The following is a 26348-nucleotide window of genomic DNA, read 5'->3' on the forward strand; positions in this document are numbered from 1 at the left end:
TTGTTTGTGAAACGAGGGGCTGACCAAAAATGAGAGGACAACTCGAGCTCTTTCCAGATCTCACTTTTGTAATTCGTCTGCTTCACTCTCTTGCTCCAGTTCCTCCATTTCCATTGAGCAAAGGAACGTGGTAGCCGCCACCCAGGACCAAGTCCTTGCCCACGGAGCAGAAATGTGACGCCTCCCTAGAACTGGCTTCTCAGAGAGCAATGGAAATGCTAACCAGCAGCAACTCTGAAGGCGGAAAACAATGTGGCACTTCATTGTTCCGTTTCCTCCAGGTCCTCGGCGGAGGAGGCCGGCCCCCGCGCGCTCCGGGCACCGCACCGCGCGGCTCGCTTCTCTTTAGAGTGAAGTTTCCCGAGGACTGGGGAAGGCGAAGCGGGAGGCGCCCACGGTGCAAAGATGCTCTCCCCTCGGAGGGGGGCGGGCCTGCAAAGAATACCGGGGCCAGCAGCAAGGCTCTCATTGGCCGGAGGGCGGGTGACGGGCGCGGGGCGGAGTTTCCCGGGGGGAGTAAAAGGGAGGGGGGTGTGCGCAGCCCGTGTCAGTTTCGGAGTCCTGGCTGTTCACCTTCGCGTCTCCGGGATCCTGAGCCCAGCTTCCCGCTGAAGCTTTTTCCCTCCTCGGCGGGCGAACTGGGCGCCCCCACCCTGTTCTGCAGCGCGCTGCATCTCCCCCAGCCCGGGGCCCCTTCCTGTGTTTCTTCTGGGGTGTAGTGATCCAGGGGACTTTCTGTCTGTTTTCTCCTTTTCCCTCTTTGTTGCTCTAAAACCATTTAAGCCCAAACCCGCCGCGCAGGAGGGAGTTCGGTTTCTCCAGAAAGGCGGCTGCCGCGGGCTACACCGGCCCCTCCTGCGGACCCGAAAGCCGGTGCGCCCACCCCACCTGCCCTACCCGCCGCCTGCCTTCGTTCGCCGGAGGAAGCCAGCCGAGAGTTCATTGATGCACCCATTCCAGTGGTGTAACGGTGAGTCCCCGGGCCGGGAGGGCGAGCGGACGCTGGGCTGGCCGCAGACGAGGTGGGGCGCAAGGCTTGAAATCAGACAGACGGCTCGCGCTCTTCCTCTTGAGCTAAGTTTCTCACGAAATGGGACGGGCGAGAAAGCGTCCTGGCGCCCAACTCGGCTCAGCACAGCGCGGAATTTGAAAAAAAAAAAAAAAAGAAAAAAGAAAAGAAAAGAAAAAGAATCACAGGGCCCGGGACCGTCTCTGAACGTTGCGGCGGGCGGGGGGCGTGGGAGCCGAGGGGTTCGCGGCCTTTGTGTCGCGGCTTCGCTCTTCTACCCCCTTCCCTTGCCTTTGTGCGCTCAAACTCTGGTCTTTGTTGTGGTTGTCGGAGGAGAATTAAATCCGCGCTCGGGTGGGGATCTCCTAGAGGGAGCTCAAGTTCCCGGCCTGGAACTTTGCAGGCTATTTTAAATATGTATACAATGCAGCGTGCGGGACGGGGCGCGGGGGCGGCTTCTTCTGTGTCTTTGTTGGCTTCTCACTCGCTGCTAGGGGGCTTTTTGTTTGTGGAAGACGCCAGATTAAAGAGCGTGTCTCTACTGGGTTGATAAAGCCTTGCAGATGTCTCGGCGCCCGGGTACCTTTGGGTGCAGGGCCAGGCCGGCGGGAGCCGTGCTCTCTGGCCCCGAGGCCAGATTACCGCACCCGCGCCCGAATCCGGGTGGTGGCCGCACCTCCTTGCCCAGTCACTCCTCCACCCCACTCCCTACCCACCCTCCCGGGCCTGGAGTGATGCTAAATCCATCTCACCTGAGGCTTTTTGGCGTTTCAGGTGATACAGGTTGGGCTTGGGGCTGACTCCACCCAAGCTACCTTAAAGAAGGGCCTTTCTGAGCCGGTCAGTCAAAAGGTATTGGTTTGGGATACTAATACCTTCCAATGGCTTTGGTGTTTTAACCGTGTTGTTCCAAGGCATGGAGTTTCTGGAGAAGGGGGAAGGGGGGAAGGCGTGCAGCTGGCCTTATCTCAGTATGGTAAGCTGGCTAGTTAGGGAAAAAAAAGGAAAAGAAAAAAAGAAGAGAAAAAAAACCCTTCTTGAGAGCAGACCCCTGTCAGATCTTGGATGAATTCTTCCAAGCGGCTTTTGTTTTAAGGCAGGGTTTGGACAGCATGTGTATGAGCGTCCCCCATCCCCCTCTTCCTCTTGCTGGTAGGATCTAATTTCCTGAAAATGAACCAAGCTGTGTGTGATAGGCGGGCATTGAGGGACAGGGGGCGGAGGATGGGGGTGAGGGAGGACGGTGCATCCCAGCATCTGGGAAAGCTTCCCGTTGGCTGGGCAGGGGAAGCATTTCCCAGACCCACTGGTCTTTCTTGGCCAGCCCTTCTCTTGACGTCATTCCAGCCCCCAGCCTGCGCACCACGGAGATGAGACACTCTGATGTCAGGGCTTTGCTAGGTCAGCTGAGACAATGGAACAGAGACTTCAGAAGAACCAAGGTGGCTGGCACTTGATTCTGGCACTCCTATTTCACATGGGGTTTTTAGACCAGGAGAGGGCTTGCTGCTTTTTCTTGTCACTTAAAGTGACTGATAGATCCTGTTCTTTGACTCCAAGGAGGAAGCAGTCCCTTCCCCTGCCCCCAATCCCTTTGTTGGGGGTGGGGGTGGGGAATATCTGGAGTCTCTCTTTCCTCAGGTTGGTATTCTGCCCTTACAAGTTTTGGAGGAAAAATGACTCCTACACCTTTTGGCCAATATATATCTTTACCATTTATTTTTAATTGTAAGTAAATGTACCATCTCCTCTTGGCTGTGAAGCTCTTCTCACCTATATCTTTTTATCACATGAAGTCCCAAGCTCACTGACTCAGTCCTGGAACCCAGGAGAAGTCTCTGTCAGAAGAGCTAAGACGGTCAAGGTAAACGGATCAGAGGCCCACTGAGGCTAGAGTACCTGCAGAGTGCATACACATATCCTCTACAATAGCAGTTTTCCAGGACGGGAAACCAATGAGGTTCTTTGGGACCCTAAAGATAACCAGGATCCAGCTCATAAAACGTGCATGGAGAGCCAAGAGGGATTGGGGTTAGACCCTCTTATGGCATCAAATGTTGCTGAGGTAGGGAGCCTAGAAGCAAGGGCTTCCTGTTGAACATAGCAAGATTAGGAGCTAATTATTTAATCTTTTCAACAAAGTCTTTCAGGACAAGAACTACTTCTATTTTTTGTTTTCCCACAATGTCTAGGTCAGTGCATAAATCAGGCTCTCAATAATACTTGTTGGTTGACCGGTCATTCATTAGCTGAGGGCAGTTTCTGGGCAATTTTCCCAAATATCACTCTCCTTACTTTGAAGTGGGAGCCTTTGCCAAGGGTACCAGGTTGTCTTGAAAATCAGGAGTTATTTATCTGTCAACTAGTTAATTGAAAACAAGCCAAACGCTGGGCGAGGCACTGGAGAATATACACAAGTCCAAGCCGCTGTCCTCAGACTTCACTCAGACTTACGAACATTCAAGCTGGTTAGGACTGTTTCCTTTCTGATTTTAGGATTCTCGTCCCACCTCTATTGCCATGCCTCCCTTGGTACAGTGAAAGCCTTTGTGTTTTCCTTATCCCTACACAGTAAAATCATCCAGTCATTCTTTGCTTTTTTATATTCAATGTCTGTCATGCTACTTGTCCTGTAGTCAATATTTGAGTTCAATTAAGTTGATGCTTGGAACAGCATCTGAGTGCGCAAGAACCAGAATGCGTTGTACAGGTTGTGAGCCCTGTAGAATTCAGAGGAAGAGGGGGCTTCCTGGGATATCATGAGGAGCAGGCTTGGTGGACTTCCAGAAGGCAGAGGGAGTTTCAGGCAGGGAAAAGTTGGCATGAACAAAGGTCTGGAAGCAGGTTAAGGACAGTTTGGACAAGAAATAGTGAGACAGGTTCCTGGTGGGTGATTCCATAAGACGGTGAGCGGAGGACGTTGAAGAGACCCAGGGCGTGTGTGTTTAGGAGGACTGGAAGCCAATCACAAGCTTGGGAAATAGTGGTGGGCTAAATTAGAGGAGGGACCAGACATCGATGAGGTGTCTGGGACAGGGACTTGGAATAGAATTGGGCCCAACATCTGAAAGAGGTTTGAAGGGAGGCTCATGAGGTTTGAAGGGAGTCTCACCAGATTGATCTAGGGGATGACAGGGCATGAGATGTAGGACGTCAAAATTGACTTCCAGTCCTTTAAACCAGTCTTCTGAGTTCTGGTAGCACTGGAAATTATAATCTAGAATTCTGAAGTATATTTATGGGTTCTGGCTCCCAACCAAGATGTCAGGCCAGTGCTTAAAACCCATGTTGAAGACCTGAGTACAGAGGTCTTTGGATACAAGCCTTCTTAGCTGCTTGACATTAGACAGCTTATTTAGTGATTCTTTTTTTCCTGTTGAAGGGGGAAAGTAAGTTTCACAGTGGCATTACAAAGATTAAATTGGTAGCCTGAGAATGTGCTTGGGATATAGCAGGTTTATGGTAGATGCTAGTTTTCTTGTCTCCACACGTGCTGAAATCCAAGAATTGTATTATGCTTGCCTTTTGGACCACTGTAGTATTTTGTCCTGGTTGCAGGACAGAACATTCCACCCGGCTTATTGTTTATATCCTGTATATATTTTTTCGTACTGTTAAACATTACAGGAAATTTACTGTTTCTCAAAACGAGTACTCCCAAAACAGAGCGGCTCCAGGATTGGTTCATCCAGCAGTAACCGCCATAATCTTGTCTCCTCTTTCCCTGTCCCTTCTGCCACCTTCTACCCTTGGCTTTATATTGAACAGCTTTCTCGTCCAACTGTAACCTGGCTGTCACCATTTCAGTTGTCTCAGGAAGATGTGACTCTTTCCTTGTCCAGCAGGACTTCACTCTGTTTCTGGCCAGAACCCTGTCAACATACCTACCTCCACACCAAACCCTGGCAAGGAAAAGGTGACTACAACGATTAGTAGGCCAGTCGGGATTTACCCGAGTGATGGGAGAAAGAGAAGTGTCTAGTGGGGGGTCAGTGTTTCCCACAAGGCATGTGTAGGAATCTGCCAAGGACCTTGTTCAAAATGTAGATTCTGGAGGAAAAAAAATGGGGAGGTTGTGCTCAGGTCATGATCCCAGGGTCCTGGGATCGAGCCCCGCATCATCCGGCTCCCTGCTCTGCGGGAAGCCTGCTTCTCGCTCTCCCACTCCCCCTGCTTGTGTTCCTCTCTCGCTGTGTCTCTGTCAAATAAATAAGATCTTAAAAGAACTATAGATTCAGATTCGTTTTGTTCAGGGTGGGTCTGAGATTTTGCATTTCTTACAAGATTCTGAGTCGGTGCCAATGCCATAATATAGCTGCACATTGAGGCTTTGAGTGCAAGCGGGGAAAGTGGCCAAAGTAAGCGGCACCTGAAACACTTTCTGGAACACTGGCCCAGCCTTGGGGTGAACAGTTTCTCTTCTGGTCCTGGTGCAGCTTGTCTCCTGGAGCAGGTGACTTCATAATGACAACTGACCTTTGCAACCGCACCTTGCGATTTTACAAAGCTTTGTTCTTACACACGGACTTGGTCCTCTCTGTTTTTTGCTTGTTTTTAAATGACAAAGGGACGCTTAGATAGGTCTACGGTCTTAAAGCCGCATCTCTAGGGAGAGGCGGTGTTTGCAACCCCAATACCCATGTTGTCAACCCAGGGCCCGTCATTTTGCTGCTGAGCTCTGTGAGCTTCTAGCTGATGGGATCAAGTCTTCCATTGGCTCGTAACCTTGATCCCCTAGGTGGGGATGCAGTTTTAAGTGCTAGATGTGCTATCCCATTTCACGGGTGACTTATTTACCCAAGATCACATGGCGGCTCAGTGTTAGAGCTAGGATATAGAGTTAAGCCTCTGTATCAAAGAGGTTTAGGAGCCCAGAGCCTGCCATTTCTCTCTCCATCCTGGCTGACCCAAGTAACATCAGCCTGGTGGTACATTTCCAACAATAAGTCTTCCTCTCCCTTTCTTTGCAGGGTGTTTCTGTGGCCTGGGACTGGTTAGTACCAACAAGTCCTGCTCCATGCCACCCATCAGTTTCCAGGACCTTCCTCTCAACATCTACATGGTCATCTTTGGTACGGGCATCTTCGTCTTCATGCTCAGCCTCATCTTCTGCTGCTATTTTATCAGGTGGGTGGCACCCTGGGTAACCTGGGGCAGGCAGGCAGGGAGAAGGAGGCCAGGGGTGGGGTGAGCCAAGTGAGACTTCCTCAGCAGAGCCCCTGGCTTCCCCCTGGGGCCCCTGCTTTGAGGACAGGGCTTAGCCTGCCCTTCACTGGGCCCCTGAGGCCTGCTGTTTCTATTTTCGTCAGCCTATCAAGTTGTCCAGAGCATATAAGGTCAACCATTGGTTGGGCTGCATCGCACCTCTTGGCCTGTTATCCTAGGGTGGCCTAGGATTACCGTCTGACCACGTAATATCGTGAGTCCATCCCTTCACTGTGTCTCACTACCCAGAGTTGTGAGCCGGGAGCCAGGGATAGGTGGCCATCAGTTACACCAGTGGCATGTCCCTCTGCCCTCCTGGGAAATCCTGTTGTCAGCCCTCCAGATGCTAATATTAGCAAGCTGATGTCTGGAGAGCTGGTTGTTTATTCTGCCTTGTAAGCTCTTATTTTTTGATAGTGGGGTGGGGGACACAAAAACCCAAAAAAAAACTAAAAACGTCACTTGTTCTTATTACGTAGAGATCCAGGGAAGGACTTGAGCATGGCAGGGCTCCTGAGGCTAGCCAAGCTCCAGGAATGGTTTCTTCACCTCCTGTTGAAAGACATGGGAACTGGTGGCAGGTTTTCTACCAAAAATTTGGGGCATGACTGGTACTTAGACTGGAAATTAAAGTAGTGTTTCTGACGAGGGCATGCTCTTGGTATTAACAGTTCCTCATTGTATGGGACTACCTTGCATACTGAGGAGTAAGGAGCATCCCTGGGCACCCTAGTGGTCCTTAGGGCCATTGTGATAACCACTCCCTACCCCCCCCCCCCCCCCACCCACACACACACACACTTGACCAAATGCCTGAGTAGCTCTCAGCTGGAGTCTTGCCACATCATTTAAGTTGAAGGAAAGAAGGAGTTCTGGCTCCCTACTGAGAGGTCTTGGTGGGTCTGAGTGCTTCACCTGGAGGGAGGCTAGGGGGAAGGCAGACACTCTTCTGTCTGTATTCCTGAAGCTAGAAGAGCTTCCTCTGAAAAAGGGGAAGTGCCCTGAGTGCCCCCAGCCAGCTACTTTAGGCCTCTTCTTTCTCAGAACTTAAAGTTCCTGGAACTGGAGTTTTCCACTTACAAGTTTATGCAGAGAAGATAGTGGTTTACTTTCCCTCTTTTACAATTGAGTCCAAAATTTGCATGTGGGAATGAGGGCAATTCTTCTAGTAGCTCTCCGTCCCCCATTTCTCTTTCCCCAAGCCTATATTTTCTTCCTCAAACTTTCTGGCTTCCTGACCACCAGCCACCCCCATCTCCCCACACCAAGCAGTTCATGCAGTTCCCCAGAGACTGAAGATGGACACATACCAAATACCAAAGGTTTATGTATGATGCTGGGGGAGGAGTCTGCAGAAGCAGCTCTGTCTGGTACACACCCACGCTGCAAAGTGGGGCGTCGAGTGAAGAAAAATCTAGAAAATGGCCCTGGGCCAGGAAGTGGGTGAGCAGGGTTCATTTCCTAATTCTGCCACTAATAGGATAGGTGTGACCTTGGCTTTTTGCTACTGTTTACCAAGCACCTTCTGTGTGCCACATTATGGTTGGCGTTTTGGGACACACACACACACCCCCGCCCCCCAACAGCCCACTTTGTAAATGAGGAAATTCATGCTCAGGCAGTTACGGGTTTGCCCAAGGTCCTAATGTCAAGGAAGATCCAGACGTGGGCTAGCCTGGTGGTCATGAGCTAGAGTCTGTCAGATTCCATACAGTTGCCTTCTCTGATTCTTACTCCTTGAATGGGAAGGGAAGGGGCAGCTGTGGAAGGTCCCTCAGCACCCCCTTACCACTAGAGATCGGGGTCCCGCAGGAGGACAGGCTGGGGAGCTAGGCCTGGCTGACTTATTTTTGGCTGGCTGGAGTAAGAGAGCAATAACCAAAAGCTTTCCTGACTGCGGGCCGCTTGGCACCACCTGTCCCTTCTGTCACCCCACCTTCTGTTCTGCAGCCTGCCCAAAGCCAGCTGACCCCGGAGTTTCATGGTTCCAGAGGCTCACTGCTGTGTGGCAGCCTGGGGTGTCTATATATAGAAAGACACACACAAGCACAGAAGCCACTTCCTCTCCCTGCTTCTCAGTTTCCTCCACTGCCAAAATAGGCCCATGACCCCTGCTCTCCACCTGGCGAGCTCATTGGCCAACACCAGCCTCCACTCTCCCAACTCCCCCTCACTCCTTCCTCGGTCCCCAAGAGCTGACCTGTGGCCTACACAGGATGGAGGGGCCAGTGAAGTACAAATAGGCAGGAAAGGAACAGTTCTTTTCAAGACCTGGCTGCATTGTTTGTTCCAAAAGGGAAAAGAAGCCAGGGAGAGCCCACGGGCAGTGGCGAGAAATGGTCTCATTGAAATCCGATTATTTTTAGTAGCTTTTCTCACCCGACAGCTGAGAAGGCCACCTGTCCTCAGTTGCTGGCACCACAGCCTCTGCTGGATGGCCCAGGGGGTTTGCCTTTTGCTTTGTTTCCCTTGCAGCCTTTCTCAGCCCCCTCTCCTCACAATGTACACCTTCCTCTTCCAGAAATCTACACGCAGGGTGAAGGCTTTCAGTGTTCTGGTGGTGCTGGGCTCAGGGGCCCCCAGCTACTGGCTGGTCGTTGACTGTGACCCTTAAGTGGAGCCAGACAGACAGAAGGGCTGAGGGTGGGGAGGGGGTACCCCGCACATCCCATGAAACAAGCAGAGAGGCACGACACAATGTGCTCAGAGCCATGTAGGAGGTGAGGCAGTGGAGACACCAAAGATGTGAGGCGTCCCCTCGTTCTTGGAGTTAAGAAGCGGGCTCCTCACCACTTCCTTATTTGCTCTCCTACATAGCGGGTGAGAGCAACACTGTCTCCCTCAGAAGGCAGCTGTGAGCCCTTTGATCATGAGAACACTTTCTTCTTTCCCCAGCTTCATTCAGTGTCAGCCAGGTAACAGTTGCTCCTTTAGGCTTTGGATGCATCCATGTCTGCCCCTCTTGTTTGGAGGTGGGGACGGAGAGGCCTGCCTGTGAAGGGCTTTTCTGGACTAAGGAGTTCCCTGCAAAGTTAAGGTTGGGACAGTGGGAGTCCTGGTTAAGCCTTTGGTCCAACCCTCCAGTGACCAGAAACTCTCCAGTGGATGTGTTACCCTGGGCCTTAGCTCCATGGTGCGGGACTCCACCTGGACTAGAGTTCCTTTGTTTTTTTGTTTGTTTTTTTAAGATTTTATTTTTAAGTAACCTCTACACCTGACTTGGGGCTCAAACTCACAACCCTGAGATCAAAAGTCACATTTTCCACTAACTGGGCACCCTTGGGCAGGAGTTCTTTTTTTTTAAGATTTATTTTGAGAGAGGGGAGCGTGCAGGGGGAGGGAGGGAGGGCAAAAGAATCCCAAGCAGACTTCATGCTGAGCAGGGAGCCTGACATGGGGTTCAGTCTCACCACCCTGAGATCATGACCTGAGCCGAAACCAAGAGTCGGGTGCTCAACTGACTGAGCCACCCAGGCACCCCTAGACTGGAGATCTTAAGAGGTTCCAGGTACACAGGCTCGCCAGGGCCCCTGACTTCTGTTAGGAACAACGGAGGTAGGTGGCAGCCTGATCTGGATCTGCTCCGTGACTGGGATTTGGGCACGGCTCTGCTCTGCCCCGCATGCTGCACCTTCCCCGGCTTGGGCTGCAATTCGCCTTCTCCACAGTGTCCGTGGAGCGAGCATCTTCTCTCACTCCTTTTGGTTGAGGCTCATGATTTGAGATCTCTAACTCAGATCAGCACTCTTATTTTGCAAAAGGACAAATATAGGGGCTTCGGAAGTCTTCCAATCTCTTAATGACCCCACTCTACTGGGCAGAAGCAGCCGTAGACAATAGGGAGATAATGAGCATAGCTGTGCTCAAATAAAAATCTGTGGACACTGAAATTTAAGCTTCATACAGGTTTCACAAGACATAAAATATTCTGGGGCCCCTGGGTGGCTCAGTCATTGGGCATCTACCTTCAGCTCAGGTCATGATCCCAGCATCCTGGGATCAGGCCCCACATCAGGCTCCCTGCTCAGCGGGAAGCCTGCTTCTCTCTCTCCCACTCCCCCTGCTTGTGTTCCCTCTCTTGCTGTGTCTTTCTCTGTCAAATAAATAAAATCTTTAAAAAAAGACATTCTTTTGATTTCTACTTTCCACCACTTGAGAATAAAAATCAGTTTTAGCTCCCAGGCCCTATAAAACAAGTGGTTCAGCTGGCTTTGGCCCTTAGGCCATAGTCTGCCACACCGATTATAACTTGATGTTTCCTTCCAATAACACAAATCTGGGGTAGGAGTGATCAGTTCAGAGGAAGCCCCATGGCTCCCAAGTACAGAAGGACATAGAGCTACCTGCTTAATTTGGAAGGTTTCTTTCACTGCAAATAAAACAGCAATAATAATAATACGTAATCATGGTCCCAGCCATTAGTTGTAGCCCTGCTAATGAACGGATGTTTCCCAAGTGGTCTGGTATCGTTCTCAGGACAATGATGTGTTCCACCTAATGGGAAACAGGCCGCAGTATGTGTTGAAGAGCTCAGGCTCTATGGTCTGGTAGACTTTGATTCAAACCCGCCTATGCTGCCAACTAGCTGTGAGGTTTGGGCAAGTTATTTAACTTCTCTGGACTTCGGTTCTCCTCTGTAAAAAGGAAAGCTCTCAATGTACATGCGTATGTTAACACAGGGATCGATGCACAGCAAGGCCACCATAACTACGGTGTTCTTGCCATTAATAACAACATGCTCTGTTTTGGCTGTTGAGAGTTAGGTTGTATGTAGGCCACCAGCTCGAAACTGGAGGGGAAAAAAGAAGGCAGAGGAGGGATCATCTGTGTTTGTCTGGTGCTGTGAAGGGGAGAGTATGCTTTGGTTCCAGAATACTTGAGTTCTCCAGGAGGAAAATTCCCCAGGGTCAACAGAGACTTATTTATCCTGCCGCCCTGGCTTAACGGCAATATTCCTTTTAAGACTATCTAACTCCTGTAGACTCAGTAAGAAGCTTGTTGATCCGTAGAGTTGGGGAGCCTGAAGAAAATGAGGTACTGGGAAACCACAGGCAGTAGGAATGAACCATTCTGCTAGAATGTGTTCGGCCGGAATTCCCCCATCTGTGGGACCTGCCAGGAAGTTTTGAGGCTGCTGGGCCCAAGAAAAAGCCTGAGTCTTTAATCCACTCTGGGTGACCTGCATGGGTCCAAACCACACTCCGTGGCATCTCTGGGATGAGACAGCCCTGTGGCGAGCAGCCTCCCCGGCCCCAGAAGAATTGCCCCGGCAACCCGCCTGCCTCTCTTACTCTGAATGGCTCTGTTTGTAGCAAGGCATAATAATAACTAACCTCTTCTCTCCCCTTTCTCTTTCTCCCCCAGCAAACTCCGGAACCAGGCACAGAGTGAACGATATGGCTATAAGGAGGTAAAGTGCTGCGTCTTTCCCTGAGACTTCCTGTCCTACTCCTTGCCCTGCTAGGGAGCGGGCAGGATGCAGGCAAGCTGGTGCAGTGCTGGCCTGGAACCCCCTTGGCCTCTCTTCTGGCTCCCTTGGAAGCTGATGCTTTGTTACAGTCCTCATGTCTGGCTTATCCCAGGCAGTGCCCAGAGCCCTCCCCCTCCAGAGGGAGAAGACCCTCCTTGCAGGGCTGGCCACTCCCTTCTTTGTTGAGAGCACCTGGCCCTGTGGTGGGCTTCTGACACCATGCCTCCTCTCTGTCTTCCCAGGTGGTACTTAAAGGAGATGCCAAGAAGTTGCAATTATATGGGGTAAGTGCACTGGGACAGCATGTAGGAAGGGCCCCGGCCGGCAAGGCAAATGGCACCTTCTCCATCCAGCTCTCAGTCTGGGCCTTTCAGGAACTTATTATTTTGTTTTGTTTTGGTTTTTGGTGGGCAGCAAAGCCAAGGTTTATTGAGTGATAGCAGAGTGATAATACAGAGCTCCCAGGGAGGGAGGGTACCTGAAGGGGTTGCCCTTTCAGGAACTTTAGACCCTGTCTTCGTCTCCTTGGGCCAAATGGACTCATCCCAGCAGGTAATCCATATATGGGATGCATGATGTCAGCGCAGGCAGAGAACCTAAAGGGATCACAGAAGGGTTTGAATAAGCGGGGCCACGTGGCCCCAGGAAGGCTGCTCTGCGTAATGTTGAAGGGGAGGGTGGGCACACCACTCCATGCCACAGAGTCCAGCCGTCCTTGCTTTTACCCCCATACATGCACCCTGTCCTACCCAGCTGCGGATCTGACCCGTGTAGCCATCCCCGCAGTGCTTCCCCGTTTCCCCCCAACCAGTATAGCAAGTCCTTGGGTCTCCACACATGGCCTTTTCAGGAGGCCGTTTTCCTCTTCCTGTCCTACGTGCGCTCATGAGATCATCTGACCTTCTCGAGGCGTCCATCCATAACCCCAAACACTTGTGCACAGGGGGTTTGTGGTTGTCTGGTATTGCTAGACACGAGACAGCCTAGGAATGCCTCATTGCGTCCTCTCCTTTTTAGATTTTACTCATTTGCGAAAGAGCATGAGCGGAGGGGAAGGGCAGGGGGACAAGCAGACTCCCGGCTGAGCAGGAAGCCCGACGTGGGGCTCCATCCCAGGACCCCGGGATCATGCCCTGAGTCAAAGGCAGACACTTAACTGACTGAGCCACCCAGGCGCCCCTTGTCCCTCTTTTTGATGTTGCTGCATTTCAGCACATTGCTGGGTGTTCCCTGAGCCCTCCTTGAGAGGGAGAGTTCAGCTATCAGGGGTTAATATATAATGACAAAGAGCTGGATTTAAAGAATATTAACTGAACACCATATCCCCATCCTTAACCTCTAGTTATTGGTACATGCCCCCTTGCCAAATGTACCAGGCGAGAGAAAGGATTAAAAAATACGCTTCTAGGGGCGCCTGGGTGGCTCAGTTGGTTAAGCGACTGCCTTCGGCTCAGGTCATGATCCTGGAGTCCCCGGATCGAGTCCCGCATCGGGCTCCCTGCTCGGCAGGGAGTCTGCTTCTCCCTCTGACCCTCCCCCCTCTCATGTGCTTGCTCTCTCTCATTCTCTCTCTCTCAAATAAATAAATAAAATCTTTAAAAAAAAAAATACTCTTCTAGAACAGTACTGGTCAATGAAGCTTTCTGTGAAGATGGAAACGTCCGATATCTGCACAGCCCAGTATGGGAAGCCCTCGAAATGTAGCTGGTGCAACTGAGGAACTAAACTTTAATTTCACCTTCTTTTGGTCAATGGAAACATCGTGTGGTTAATGGCTACCCTCTGACTCAAGTGTCGGTGGCTGATGAGGAAACGGGGCCATAGCTTAGCTTACTTGGGTGGGGACGAGCTGATGGGTGCGTGTGGTTCTTGCCCGGCCTCCTCTCACACCACCCCTCCTTCCCACAGCAGACCTGCGCAGTCTGTCTGGAAGACTTCAAGGGGAAGGACGAGCTGGGTGTGCTCCCTTGCCAACATGCCTTTCACCGGAAGTAAGTGTCCACTGCGGGGAATGTGCTGTGCTCCCCAGGGATGCCTTTTGAAAGCAAATAAGCAGGGGGCATCTTGTAGAACCTGTAATCCCTGCCCCCTCCCGCCTCCCCCTCGCCAGGGAGGCCTTACATCCTGTCTGGCCACCAGGCAAGCCGGAGGGGTTGGACTGGGGCGAGGGCGGAGATGTCCTGAGAAGCCGCTGGGCTCCAGGAGACAGACGGAACAGGCTGGCTGGCTTCTTCTGCCCGCAGGTGTCTGGTGAAGTGGCTAGAAGTACGCTGCGTCTGCCCTATGTGTAACAAGCCCATTGCTGGGCCCTCGGAGGCCACTCAGAGCATCGGGATCCTGTTGGACGAGCTGGTGTGAGCACCGCTTCTGTGCCAAGACCTGGAAAAGACCTCCTGCCCCACGGGTGCCTGATCCCTCTGCACAGCTGCAGTGAACAAGGACTGTTGGGTGGTGATTGCCATGCTTACCTGAAGGGGCAGGGGTGCAGGGCTGGTCTCCCAGCATCAGGGTGAGACCAGCATCGCCCCACCTCTCTGCCCCTGAAGCCGCTTCCCTACTACTCAGAACTAATGGCGTCCCCCATAAAGAACACTGTATCCTGGTACTGGATTGTCTGCCTGCCTGTCCCTGCTGGGGAAAGCCATCCACCCTTATCTGGCTGAGCGCTTGGAGTTCACCCCCTGAGGGTTCCCCTTAGGAGGACAGGCTGCCCTGACCTCGAAGAAGGGTTAAGATGGGCCCTGCCCCCCCGTCACCTCCCTCCCCTCTTCACTCCTTGCCTAGGAAGGTGAGAAGGGGAGGAAGGAATGATCAAGGAACCATCAAGGAACCAAGTGCCTCCACTGGAAGTGAGAGAGGCTCTGTAGGAAGTCAGGAAGAGCAGGGGACACAGAAAAAAGGAAAGTCAATGTTTACATGGGGCCTGTGGAAATAAAGGCTGGTGGGCAGGCCTGCTGACTACAGGGTACTGGAGGGCAAAGGCCTTCCCCCTGCTAGGATCTGTGGTGCTATCCGTTCACTCTCTTCCTCGGTTAATCTCAGAGCTTCCTATGCCATGTTGGGGTTTGGGTGCCCCTCGAGAGGAAGGGCTTGTTCTACACTCATGAATTCCCAGGGGCTTTTTCTAAAGGAGCAAAAGGGGCCTGGGGATGGGGGTGTCTGTCTGAAGGTTAATTAAGGTAGCAGCAGATACCTTCTTCCCCTTTGTAAATAGTATTTTTATACTTCATCCTCACTATCTCAGGCTTTATACATGGAACCCCTGAATGGAGGGGGTAGGGTTTTCTCTCCCCGACCTGGAGTAGGTGAGGGGTGGGACAAAGGTATGTATTTAAAGAAAATTAAATTTAATAACAAGTTTCTCTAACTTTTTGCCTGTGGTTATGGCCTGTGTCTCTTGGCCCTTTTCTGCCAGCAAAGGAAAAAAGTTCTCTTACCACTGCTTCTCACTTCTCCATACTCAAAACACATGCCCAAAGGTTCCCAAATCTTAAAAAGAAAAACTGATGTCAGGTTATTACCTGTATGCCATAGGACTAACATCCATGTACTTTAAGGCCTGATTACAATATTCTAGAAATGAGCTGAATGAGCCTGGCTTCAGGAAAGGTGATGCGTGCCACCATGGTGTGTGAAAAAATGCCAAGCTTAGTAAAACTTGAAATTAATAAAATCCCACACGACATTCAAGTAATTGTGCTCTTACCACCACTCAAGGTCCGGGTTGCCACCACAGAAGCTTGATCGCTTTCCCTTATTAGTTTTTTCTCACCTCCTTGCTGACAATCATGGACACATGCTACCCTCCTATACCAACATCTCTGAAGTGTTGCGTCAACAAATTCATGCCCCCGTGTGTGCTCGGATCTTTACCCATGCCCTCCACCTTTGCGAGATCTCAGTGTCTCAAGGGAGTGTGGAATCACTAATGGATATGCAAAATGGACTAGGAGGGCCGAGAACAATTTTCTTGGCCATCATGAGCATGGAGCAGGTGGGCTGTGGTTCCCCAGGGTGGCCAATGGTCATCCCAGGAAGCAAGCCCTGGGTACTGTGCACACTAGGAATATGGAGCAGAGTAGAGGGTGGTGGGGGGTCACAGATGCGCGAGAGCTGCCCATGGACTGAAAGGAGTCAGGCCTAAAGGCTAGGTGTGATACCCTCCCACGCCTGCAGTGGTACCATGGAGGCTGTTGGCACAGCTGGTGCTCATGCATGACAGACCTGAGGTGTAGCTGGGGCATCTGCCCATCCTAGGGAAGTTACCAGCACCTGTCTTGGTGGGGTCCTTCACCTAAGTACCTCCTCCACACTCTGAGGAGTGACTCCCGCTCCTTAAAGCCTCTGCCCCCTCCTTGCTGTTACCAACCCTATAGAGTCTGGTCTTGTCTTCATCAGGGGCCCCGCTTCCTCTAGTCCGGTCGGCTTCAGTGCAGGGAATAAAGTGCTTTTCCTAAGGAAGACCTCCCGCCCTCTAGCTCCTGCTGCAGCCTCATGGTGGATGCATTTCTGGGATGAGGAGGAAAGCAGGTGGTCTACAGGTTGGCTTCAATATCTACATGCTCCTACCTCACCATCTCCCTTCCTCATAGCATTGGCATATTCCGATTAAAATGTTGGCTCTAAAATGTTTGCAACTTGAAGAGCATTGTCCTGAAGTCGAAATGACAGGGTAAAAATGCCTTGTATTACTTGCAGCGCTTCAATCCAGCTCGGTAGAACAGTGCACAGAGGCGAAAAACTGTTTTCACGGATCAGAGAGGAATGACAGTAACCAGTCACAGGGTAAATAGTCACTGGTCCCAAATACACTGTCATTAGTGTGGTCTTGTTTCTCGGGGCAGTGTTTCTAGGGCACCTGCCAAGCTGCCAGGTGCTGGAAGGCAGGACAGCCCTTGCCTTTGGAAAGGGTGTAAGCACCGTGTATTTGGAGTGAGCAAGCTCATGGGGCAGAAACTGAGCTCAACTGGTGTGGATGTGACAGCAGGAGTCCTGTGGGGAGGTGATACTGGAGCTGAGTCCTGAGGCAGTGACCTGGATGAAAGCACTCCAAGGGTTAACCAGTCTGGTGGGTGTTAAAGAGTGCACACAAGTCAGATGAAGCTCAGGTGGGGAAAGGCTGGGGGTGAGACAGCCCCATGTGGGCCGGGAGCCTGGAACTTTAGGTTAGAGTGAGAATCCCAAAGTTCCTTTAGATCAGGCTTTTAAAAGATCCGAGTACCATTTGGAAGCTAAGACAATGCTTTTCTTCTCTGTGCACAAAATATTCAGAGGCAGCTACAGTGTGTTTAACATTACTATTACTGAAGAAGAATTTGCATCCTGATCATGTTTCAAGGAGTAAAAAAAAAAAAAATGGGCACCAGTCCATAGAACATGCGACTCTTGATTTCGGGGTTGTGAGTTCGAGTCCCAGTATGGGCATAGATTATTTAAAAAAATCAGGGGCGCCTGGGTGGCTCAGTCGGTTAAGTGTCTGCCTTTGGCTCAGGTCATGATGCTGGGGTCCTGGATCAAGCCTTGCATCGGGCTCCCTGCTTAGTGGGGAGCCTGCTTCTCGCTCTCCTCCCTGCTTGTGCTCTCTATATTTCTGTATCTCTCAAATACATCTAAAAAAAAAAAAAAAGTGAAAACCAAAGTAAAAAACTGAAGGAAGCTGAGTGATAATCGTATATACCAGGATCCGAACTCCAATGATTGGTGGTAAGCAAGCACCATTCAATCAGAAGACAATGACCACTTAGCCACCAAATTCTTTTACAAAATGTTTTGCTTTCCTTTCTGTATATGCCCCCTCTGAGTTTGGGATTAGGAAAAGAGTGTTGAGAAAAGCAAATAAATGGCTTACTCATAATTACATAGATGTGCAGATCTAAGTTCAATGTTGGCTTTGTTGACCAACAATAGCTTTGGAGGCAGACTGCCCTCCATGAAGCTACTCAGAGCCGGAGGTCCTGTTAGCATCTGGGCTGATGCCGTCATGGAAGACAAAAACCCCAGAGTACTGTCAAGTGATTTGTGTGCTTGCCATTAGCTAGGACCATGGATTTTTTTTAACTCCACAATAGATGACTTATTTTTTAAAGATTTTATTTCAGAGAGAGCACAGGCTGGGGGAGAGGCAGAGGGAGAAGCAGACTCCCCTGCTGAGCAGGGAGCCCGACACAGGACTCGATCCCAGGACCCTGGGATCATGACCTGAGCCAAAGGCAGACACTTAACCAACTGAGCCACCCAGGTGCCCCAGATTACTGCTTTTAAAGAATCTGCTGTGGATCCACCATTTACAAAATGGTTAACTGAAGTGGGAATAAGAAACTCAGAGCAGAATTTGAAAGCTAGGGACTTGGATAGATTGGGAAAATGGGTGCCCTGAAGAATGGCACCTTCCTGTTCCCCTTCTCTCCCAACAGGTCTTCCATTCCAACTCAAAGTCATCCATTGCCCACTGGGGCTTTTCCCATCCTCACTAGAGCCTTTCCTGCCTCCCCAACTTTGCCATGCCCACCCACCCTCCACAGACTGTATCTTCCATTCTACCACCCTCTTCTGTCTCTAGCACCCTCTTCTGTCAGCGTAACATGGATGCCCTTGACCATATCACTCACTACAGGTGAATCTGTCAAAGTCACATGCACAGATGCAGAGCAACAGATGGGATCCAATTGGAGACAAAAAGGTCAAATGATGACCAGTCATGTGGAGTGGTATATAACCAGTGCCATTCATGGGGAGAAAAGCAAGCTGCTTACCCTGCCTCAGACCCCAGACCATCAACAACCCTGAATTCCTACTGGTCCTACTTTTTAAGACATCATGCCCATTTAATTCTTCCTTTAGTAAACTAACATACTGGGGTGCCTGGGTGGTGCAGATGATTAAGTGTCTGCCTTTGGCTCGGGTCATGATCCTGGGATCCTGGGGTGGAGCCCCACATCGGGTTCCCAGCTCAGCAGAGAGCCTGCTTCTCCCTCTCCCTCTGCTGCTCCCCCTGCTTGTGCTCTCTCGCGCTGTCAAATAAAATCTTAAAAAAAAAAAACAAAAAAAAACTGACATACTATGTAGACGGGGGATATGACCAATGCCACTTTGTGCTTTGAAGTGGCTTCCGCTTCTGTCCCTATATGACAGTCTCAACAACAAACCAGGGCATGTGCTCTGTAGAAGGGGAAATGTCCAGTTGGTGGCTCCCAGTGCTCTTCACAGTCTTGTTGCTCTCCATCACTGCTATACCTCAGCACATTTTTTCTTGTTCACTTTCTCTCCTTTCTCATTGCTTTTTTCTCCCTCTTCCTGTTTTCTTCATCACAGCCTACTCTGTGACATTACTGAGAGCACCAAAGCCACCTCAGAACCCTCCTGATGGGCCATGATTGTCATGAATGGTTCAAAAGATACACCAGTTCCTAAGGGTTTTTACCCAGATGATGGTGTGAGTTCCTCTGGGGGCCAGCTCTGGGTTTCTAAGTGTTTAATATTTATATATGCTCATGAAGTCTTAAGATGGTGGCTGATCCCCTCCAAGACCGGAGGAGAATCCATGATGACTTTAAAGGCATGATGCAGTATGAGAGGGGCCGACAAATCCAAGCCCAACAGAAGGAAAACCCAGGTTTGCTTCAGTGGCGAGAAGCTGATTTGGAAGCACAGAGGATGTCAAGTTGGGCGAGAAAAATCCAAACAAATCCAAAATGCAATAGCGTGATTGTATCCAGCCAAGGGGTCATCCTCTCTGCCCTCTCCAGTATTCTTCAGTAGTAACCAAATCTCTGTTAAGTAATTTTAGTCGGATTTTTATGTCTGCAGGAAAACAGAGAAGCTATACAAAGTCCTCTGAGGAAGGAACTGGAATATTTTAAATCTGGATGGATAAAGAGGAAGGGGCAAATAACTTCGTGGTGGGCTTCGATATTATGTTGCAAGCATAAACCTCCATCACAAACTCAGTCACTCCAGAAATAGATTGTTTTCTTGCCTTCCAGTTGCCTTTGACCTTGAGCCACCCACTTCTCCTCATCTTTGTGTACACAACTGTGTTTGCCTTCCTTCCTAAATTATTCATGAGCCTTAGAGTCTTACGCAGATCACTCCTCTCCCCCCATCCTCTGTACACACTATGAAACAACCGATCTGTCTGTTCTCTGGGCCCCAGAGACCCCACATCTATCATCCCTGGTGCCCAGTCTGCAGTATGGGAAGCTTGCTGAGGTGTTGAGGGTCCAGCTCAACCAAGAACCCGCAGAACTTCCTCCACGGACACGCTCTCGGGCTGCCACCTGGGAGCTAAGGTGACCGTCCGTATTCACCTTGGGCCCCTCCACCATTTTCCTTTTCAGGTTGAAGTATAGAGTGAACCACTTACATTCCACAATGAACATATTGTTGAATTTGTTTTATCCCATAATCAATGTATTTTTCAAAGCATTTTAAAGTAAACTTCATAGACCGGGACACTTCTTATATTAAATTTTACAGTCAGCTTCTCTGTTTGCAAGTGAACTGATAATGACCAGAAATCTGCCTTGAATATGAAGATACACACTTTCTGATAACTTGCTGATAAATTCTGAAGGGAAGTTCTGACGTCAGGGTGGTTTTAGAAATTACTCAGATATGAAATCATTTTATATTTAAAATGAGGCGAGTAAAGCATTTTTCACTGCCTCTGGTAACTTTTAACCTTGCTCAATTTTACGCTGGCATCAAGGAAAAAAGAAGGGATGCGGGAGGGGAGAAATGCATTGGGAGTGTAGGACATCCTCCTCTTACTGCACATACTAACATTTCTTGCACAATTACCCATGGAATAGTCTCATTTTGGACTTTTTCCACACCCTAAATTTAGCAAGCTAGAATTATCTTTTAAATACCACTTTAAACAACATTTTTTGAAAGGAAGAATGCCAAAGACGGGAAAATCTGCATTTCTTTGTGGTTAGAATATAATGGCCTCAACTTAATTATTCTGCAAAGCAGCAGATTACTCCTTTATTAAATGCTGAAGATACAGTAAAGACAGTAATATAGCAAATTCATTACAAGTCTGAAAATTAGAAATTTATCCATTCAGATTGAGAAACAGGCAATGCATTTACAGGCATCTCTACTTTATATGCTCTGGTAATGGCGCACATTGAAATGAATAATTGCCTTAAATGTGTAAGGCAGGTTTCATCACTTAAGGGAATTCTATGTTTGAGTCTTTTTAGGTCTAAAAAAGTCTTTAAAATGAGGGCTGAGGACTTTTTCGTTTAATTTCTGAACTTTGAAACACTAAAATCTTCATATAAAATCAGTTTTTTTTAAAGTGAGACATTGCTCTAGAATACAACGGAATTTCCGTAAGTTGGGTCTACAAGGAGAAATGCATGAAGCGAGCACAAATGTAGAGAGAGAAATTTTGAATGAATGGTTTTTGTTCGTAATTATTAGTTTTACAGTGGGGGGGGCGGGCTCAGTATTTGAGAAACAAAAGGTTTACAGTGATGAACTGTGGCTTTTTTAGGAGATCGGGGTACCTTCCTTGCTGCTCCTCATTATGAGGTTAATTTGTGCAGTGGAATAAACAAAAAATGCGTTTTAAACCCAGCTCTGTCTCCAGTTAGCTGGGAGACCCAGCCTGGTTCTATAAGTGAGGCCTCACCCTTCTCCTCCGTAAAATGGAGCTAATAGTAACTGTATCCAGAGTGTGGTCAAGAAGTGTACCTCAGAAACCAATAACACATTACATGTTAATTAATTGAACTTAAATTTTTAAAAATGAAAAAAAAGGAAGAGTACATAAAAGCACGTGTAATACAGACTCAAAGTCACATTCAAATATAAGCTATTTTTGTTTCTAAATAGGGACTTAGACCCCCAAGTAAGTGGACCAAGTGAAAAATCTGCAAGAAATAAGAAAGCGTGGGTATCTCCCCCAACAGTCCAATAGTCCTGTATCAAGTATACACGATGTCATAGGGGCTGCACTTTGCTTTCCTTCACTGGGCATAGCTGATATCCAGCGAATAGGCTGTCTGTAGAGAAGCCAGGTATGGGTCATTGTACTTAGAGCCAAAGATGGAGGACTACGTATCTCAAACATTTTAAATTTATTCATCAGCCAATGCTGATGCATCGAGATTTGCCAATGAATTGAATGCCTGCTGCATGCAAGCCACTGTGCCAACCACGAGACCAAAATGGCCTCTGCTCCCAGGATGTGTGTGGTCGTATGAGAGACGCTAAATGAGCATCACGTATACATGTGCCAAACATGATCAAGCATGCAGCACCCACCTAAATTAAACGTGGGGTGGGTGTGAGTGCAGGCAGGAAAGGCCTTTCTGAGCAAGAGGCACTGAAGCAGGAACCTGAAGCATTCAAGAGCTGAGGGAAGACCAGACAGAAGAAGCATCTGTGAGGACGGGGAGGCCAGACGGAGCCTGGGTTGTCGAGGAACAAATCCGGTGTGGTTGGAGCTCAACAAGAGAAGGGAAATGGGGTGCAAGGTGAGACTGAAGGGACGCTGGGGCACGTCCTGTAGGGCCAAGTGGCCACAGTAAGGAGTTTTGAGTTGACAGTCTCAGGAGTTAAGAGAAGTGACACTGAGCTAACGTTTTCATGGAGATAATGGTGGGCAAGGATGGAAGTGAGAGGCCAACTGGAAGGCTACCCAAGCGGCTCAGTGAGGTGGGCTCGTACTGAGATGGTGGTAGTGGCAGCAGAGAGAAACTAATGAGGTCAGGATATATTTTTTGGGGGAAAAAAATCAATAGAACTCACTACCAGATTTCATGTGCGGAGGGAGGGACTAGCAAGGATGACCGGTTTCTGGCTAAATGGCTTGGTGGAGGGAAGGGTTATTCAATGAGAACGAGGTTATAGAAAGAAAAGCTTTGGAGGGGAAGATTCCGATTTCAGTTTGGAAATATTAAATTTACCCAAAGGCACACCGAAGGAGATGCTAGGCAGGAGTCTGAAATGCACCATTCCGAAGCTCAGCGGCAGGCGTGACCTAGATGTCCACAGTGGGGGTTGAACCTACAGATGGGATTGAAGGCCACGGGCAGCATGGGCTCCCCTTGGGGGAGAGGACTGGCAATGAGAAAGGGGTCCATGAGAGGTCCTGAAGCACCACCACCTTTCAAGACTGGGAGGGCAGAGCATGTGGGGAAGGAGAAGGAATGACAGAGGTGGAACGAGAACCAGGAGAGGTGAGCTCTCCACAAGCTAGAGAGAAGGCTTTACAGGGAGGAAGATCAAGAGTCAAATGTTCCTTAGCAATCAAATTAAGAGATGTAGGAAAGTGGCTGCTGACTTTGGCAATGAGGGCATTATTGGTGGCCCAAAAGCAGTTTTGCTGAAGTGTGGGGGGTGCGGGGCGGGGGGTGGAGGCAGAGTGGAGTGTGTTGAAAAGTGAGAAGAAAGAAGCCCTTCCTAAAATACTGAAAAGAAACAAAAATAAATGAATCTACTAAACGTAGATCAAGTTGGTCACAGAGCCATAAACGAAAGAAAAAAGTTGGGGGGGGGGGTGTGGGTGGCTCAGTCGGGTTAACATCTGCCCTTTGGTCCAGTCATGTCCCCAGGGGCCTGGGGGCTGGCCCCCTGCCGGGGGCCCCTTCCTCAGTGGGGAGCCAGCTTCTCCCTCTGCTGCCCCCCCCCCCGCGTTTGTGCCCTCTCTCTCTCTCTGTCAAATAAACCAATAAAATCTTTTTTAAAAATTAAAAAAAAAAAAGAAAAAGTAAAGAATTTTTTAGGTGGCTTGACGCGTAGCATTTGATTGTAATTATTTACTCGTTTATCCTAAAGACAAAAAAGAACAGCAAAGAAATCTTCAATCATATTCATTAACCTTTAGTGATAACACTTTTATTTAAATACCTATATGTGTATATTTAGGATAAAGCCAAGAAGTAATTGTTAATGTTGTGAGAAGATAAAATTTTCAGTGAAAGAGATGTCTCATACTTTAAAAATATAAGCCTAATATCTTAATTTCAATTGGAAATATCAACATGAGCCCATGATTTATTTTCATTTTCTAAAGAACACATATTTCCTAGATGTGTCTGCTGAGCCTGGAAACCTAAAATAAGAAAAAAACCTCAGGAGCAATGGCATTCCACTGTTCAGATTATAGCCTTTAAATAGCATTTCCCCTTAGAAGGAGCTAGGGCTCCTGAATGGTTGATTCAATCTTGCCATTCTAGAAATCAAGGAAGAAACCCAAGACTACTGCTCATGTCAGAAAGACACAGGAGCCAAAATTAAAAGACTCCCATTGGCAGGGCGCCTGGGTGGCTCAGTTGGTTAAGCGACTGCCTTCGGCTCAGGTCATGATCCTGGAGTCCCTGGATCGGGTCCCATATCGGGCTCCCTGCTCGGCGGGGAGTCTGCTTCTCCCTCTGACCCTCCCCCCTCTCATGTGCTCTCTCTCATTCTCAAATGAATAAATAAAATCTTTAAAAAAAATAATAAATAAAAATAAATAAATAAATAAATAAATAAATAAATAAATAAATAAAAGACTCCCATTGGCCTCAAATATGTGTGGGGGAAGAAAAGGAGGACAAGGGGTATATAGGAAATCTGTACCTTTCGCTCAATTTTGGTGTGAACCTAAAACTACCCTAAAAATTAGACTGTATTTAAAAAAAAATTTTTTTTTTTAAGATTTTATTTATTTATTTGACAGAGAGAGACACAGTGAGAGAGGGAACACAAGCAAGGGGAGTGGGAGAGGGAGAAGCAGGCTTCCCGCAGAGGAGAGAGCCCGATATGGGACTCGATCCCAGGACCCTGGGACCATGACCTGAGCCGAAGGCAGTTGCTTAACAACTGAGCCACCCAGGCGCCCTAAAAAAAAATTTTTTTAAGACTCCCTTTGGCCAGGGGCACCTGGGCAGCTCAGTTGGTTAAGTGCCCGACTCTTGATTTCAGCTCAGGGCATGATCCCAGGGTGATGAGATTGCCAGAGAGGAGCCCCTGTTGGACTTCCCGCTCAGCAGGTAGTTGGCTTCTCTCCCTCTCCCTCTGCCCCTCCCCTCACTCATGCAAGTGCGCATGCCTATGCTCTCTTTTAACTCTCTAAAATAAATAAATAAATCTTAAAAAAAAAAAAAAGCCTCCCTTTGGCAAGGGATGGGACAATTTGAGTATGAAAAGAATAATGACAATGGAATGAAACTCATCAAATCTACAGAATTCCTTGAGATCATATGAAACTAACAACAGCAAAATATCAGGTTTCCACTGAAGGCTACTAAAGCACTAAACTCATTCTAAAACTTGGCCAATAAAGGGGAAGAATCAAGCCTTCACCCTGCTTTTCCTGAACAAACTAATGAAATATCAGGGGAAAGACTGTTGGGGAACTTTATAGCAGATCCATCTCTCATCAATAAAAGTGGGAAATCACAGGCCTCTAGTGATAAAATCGTTAAGTACACGGCCCTGCCCCCAAGGCTGATCCTGCACTTAATCCTGCCTCTAGGTCTGACAATCTCTCCATAGGAAATGGGGGAGACAAAGAGGAAAATTCAATGACAGCAAGAAGCACCAATCTGCCAAATCCAAAGGTTCAGTCTTTTTACAAGACAAACGGCCTTGTTTCTTCAATGGCATTTCACAGAGGGGAGCTATTATAAAGTTTTCAAAACTCAAGAGAGATAACCAGGAGCAAGCTTCCCATAACAAATGAAATTCTAAACGAATGATATAGGTGGGGAGTGAGAGACAACATGTGTGGGTTTGTTACTTTGTTTTCGGTTTTGAGACATTTTGCTGAGCAGAGAAACGGCCCTTGCTACAGAGGGGCATGGCGTCAGGGAGAACATTTGACCAGTGGAACAGAGTGAGCCTTTGGGAGCACCAGCGGGAATGATTAGGGCACAAGAAGGGAATGTCGTTGGGGTGAGGTCCTCCAAGAGACACAGTGAGAAGGAGCCCAGTCCCTGTGGAAGGAACAGCCCCTGGGTAAGATGTGCTTACATCATATACTCTCCTGATAAAAAACACATGTAGAAATATTAAGCTGATGGCACAGATCTGAAAAAGAAGCTAAGTGAACCTAGGCGTTTAGGAGGGAGAAAGGTATACTGGAGATGTGATGGATTTATAGCACAGTGAAAGCTGACATGCTGGGTCAAATTTTCAACATGGCTCTGACTTTTGTTATTCCGGTGGATATTCTATGTTTACAAGATTCTTTTGTTTATAGCTCTCTTTACTACGGTATTTCAAAGAATTCCAGCTCATTAAAAGCCATTTGGTGCAAATAATTAGTATACTCTTTTCACCCAAACCAGCCTTCATTATGTTAAAACTTCTGTACCCTCACAGGCAAAAGGAGATAGTGGTCACCTCATTCTCCATAGGCCTTCAGGGGTTGTGAATATTGGACTCTCATTTTTCCAGTTGGCCCGTAATCAGAAAAGTGGCTTTGCTGCAAGCAGTAATTACCTTCCAGTGTGTTCCCAATCCTATTATTAACCACGCCGCGACCACGTGAACCCTGAAAGATGGAGCTGCAAATGCTGTCGTGCTCTAAACCCATCAGTTTTGACTCTTCGGAGAAGGAAAGGGAGCAAACACTTGTTTTTTTTGTTTTTACTTTCTCTCATTTTTGTTTCTCCTGATGAGGAAGTCTTCACCTCACATCGTCAGTCATATGGTCTCGGA

The 26348-nt window shown here is 48.7% G+C and overlaps 1 protein-coding gene across 2 annotated transcripts; it reads left to right on the plus strand.

The window, feature by feature from the left end:
* Nucleotides 1–561: 561 nt before the first annotated feature.
* RNF122 (ring finger protein 122) lies at nucleotides 562–15307 on the plus strand. Of its 2 annotated transcripts, none has more exons than XM_035004063.1 (6): nucleotides 562–970; nucleotides 5980–6136; nucleotides 11579–11624; nucleotides 11927–11968; nucleotides 13596–13675; nucleotides 13928–15307. In XM_035004063.1, the coding sequence occupies exons 1-6, from the start codon at nucleotides 946–948 to the stop codon at nucleotides 14040–14042; spliced, it is 465 nt and encodes a 154-aa protein (XP_034859954.1). In that variant the 5' UTR covers nucleotides 562–945; the 3' UTR covers nucleotides 14043–15307. The 2 variants fall into 2 exon arrangements, with proteins under 2 accessions (XP_034859954.1, XP_034859953.1); XM_035004062.1 differs by having other exon boundaries at nucleotides 938–970; nucleotides 13593–13675.
* Nucleotides 15308–26348: the final 11041 nt, after the last annotated feature.

The sequence above is a fragment of the Mirounga leonina genome, unplaced genomic scaffold (genome assembly GCF_011800145.1).
Source record: "Mirounga leonina isolate KUSES-001 unplaced genomic scaffold, KU_Mleo_1.0 Mir_128, whole genome shotgun sequence".
Lineage (NCBI taxonomy): Eukaryota > Metazoa > Chordata > Mammalia > Carnivora > Phocidae > Mirounga > Mirounga leonina.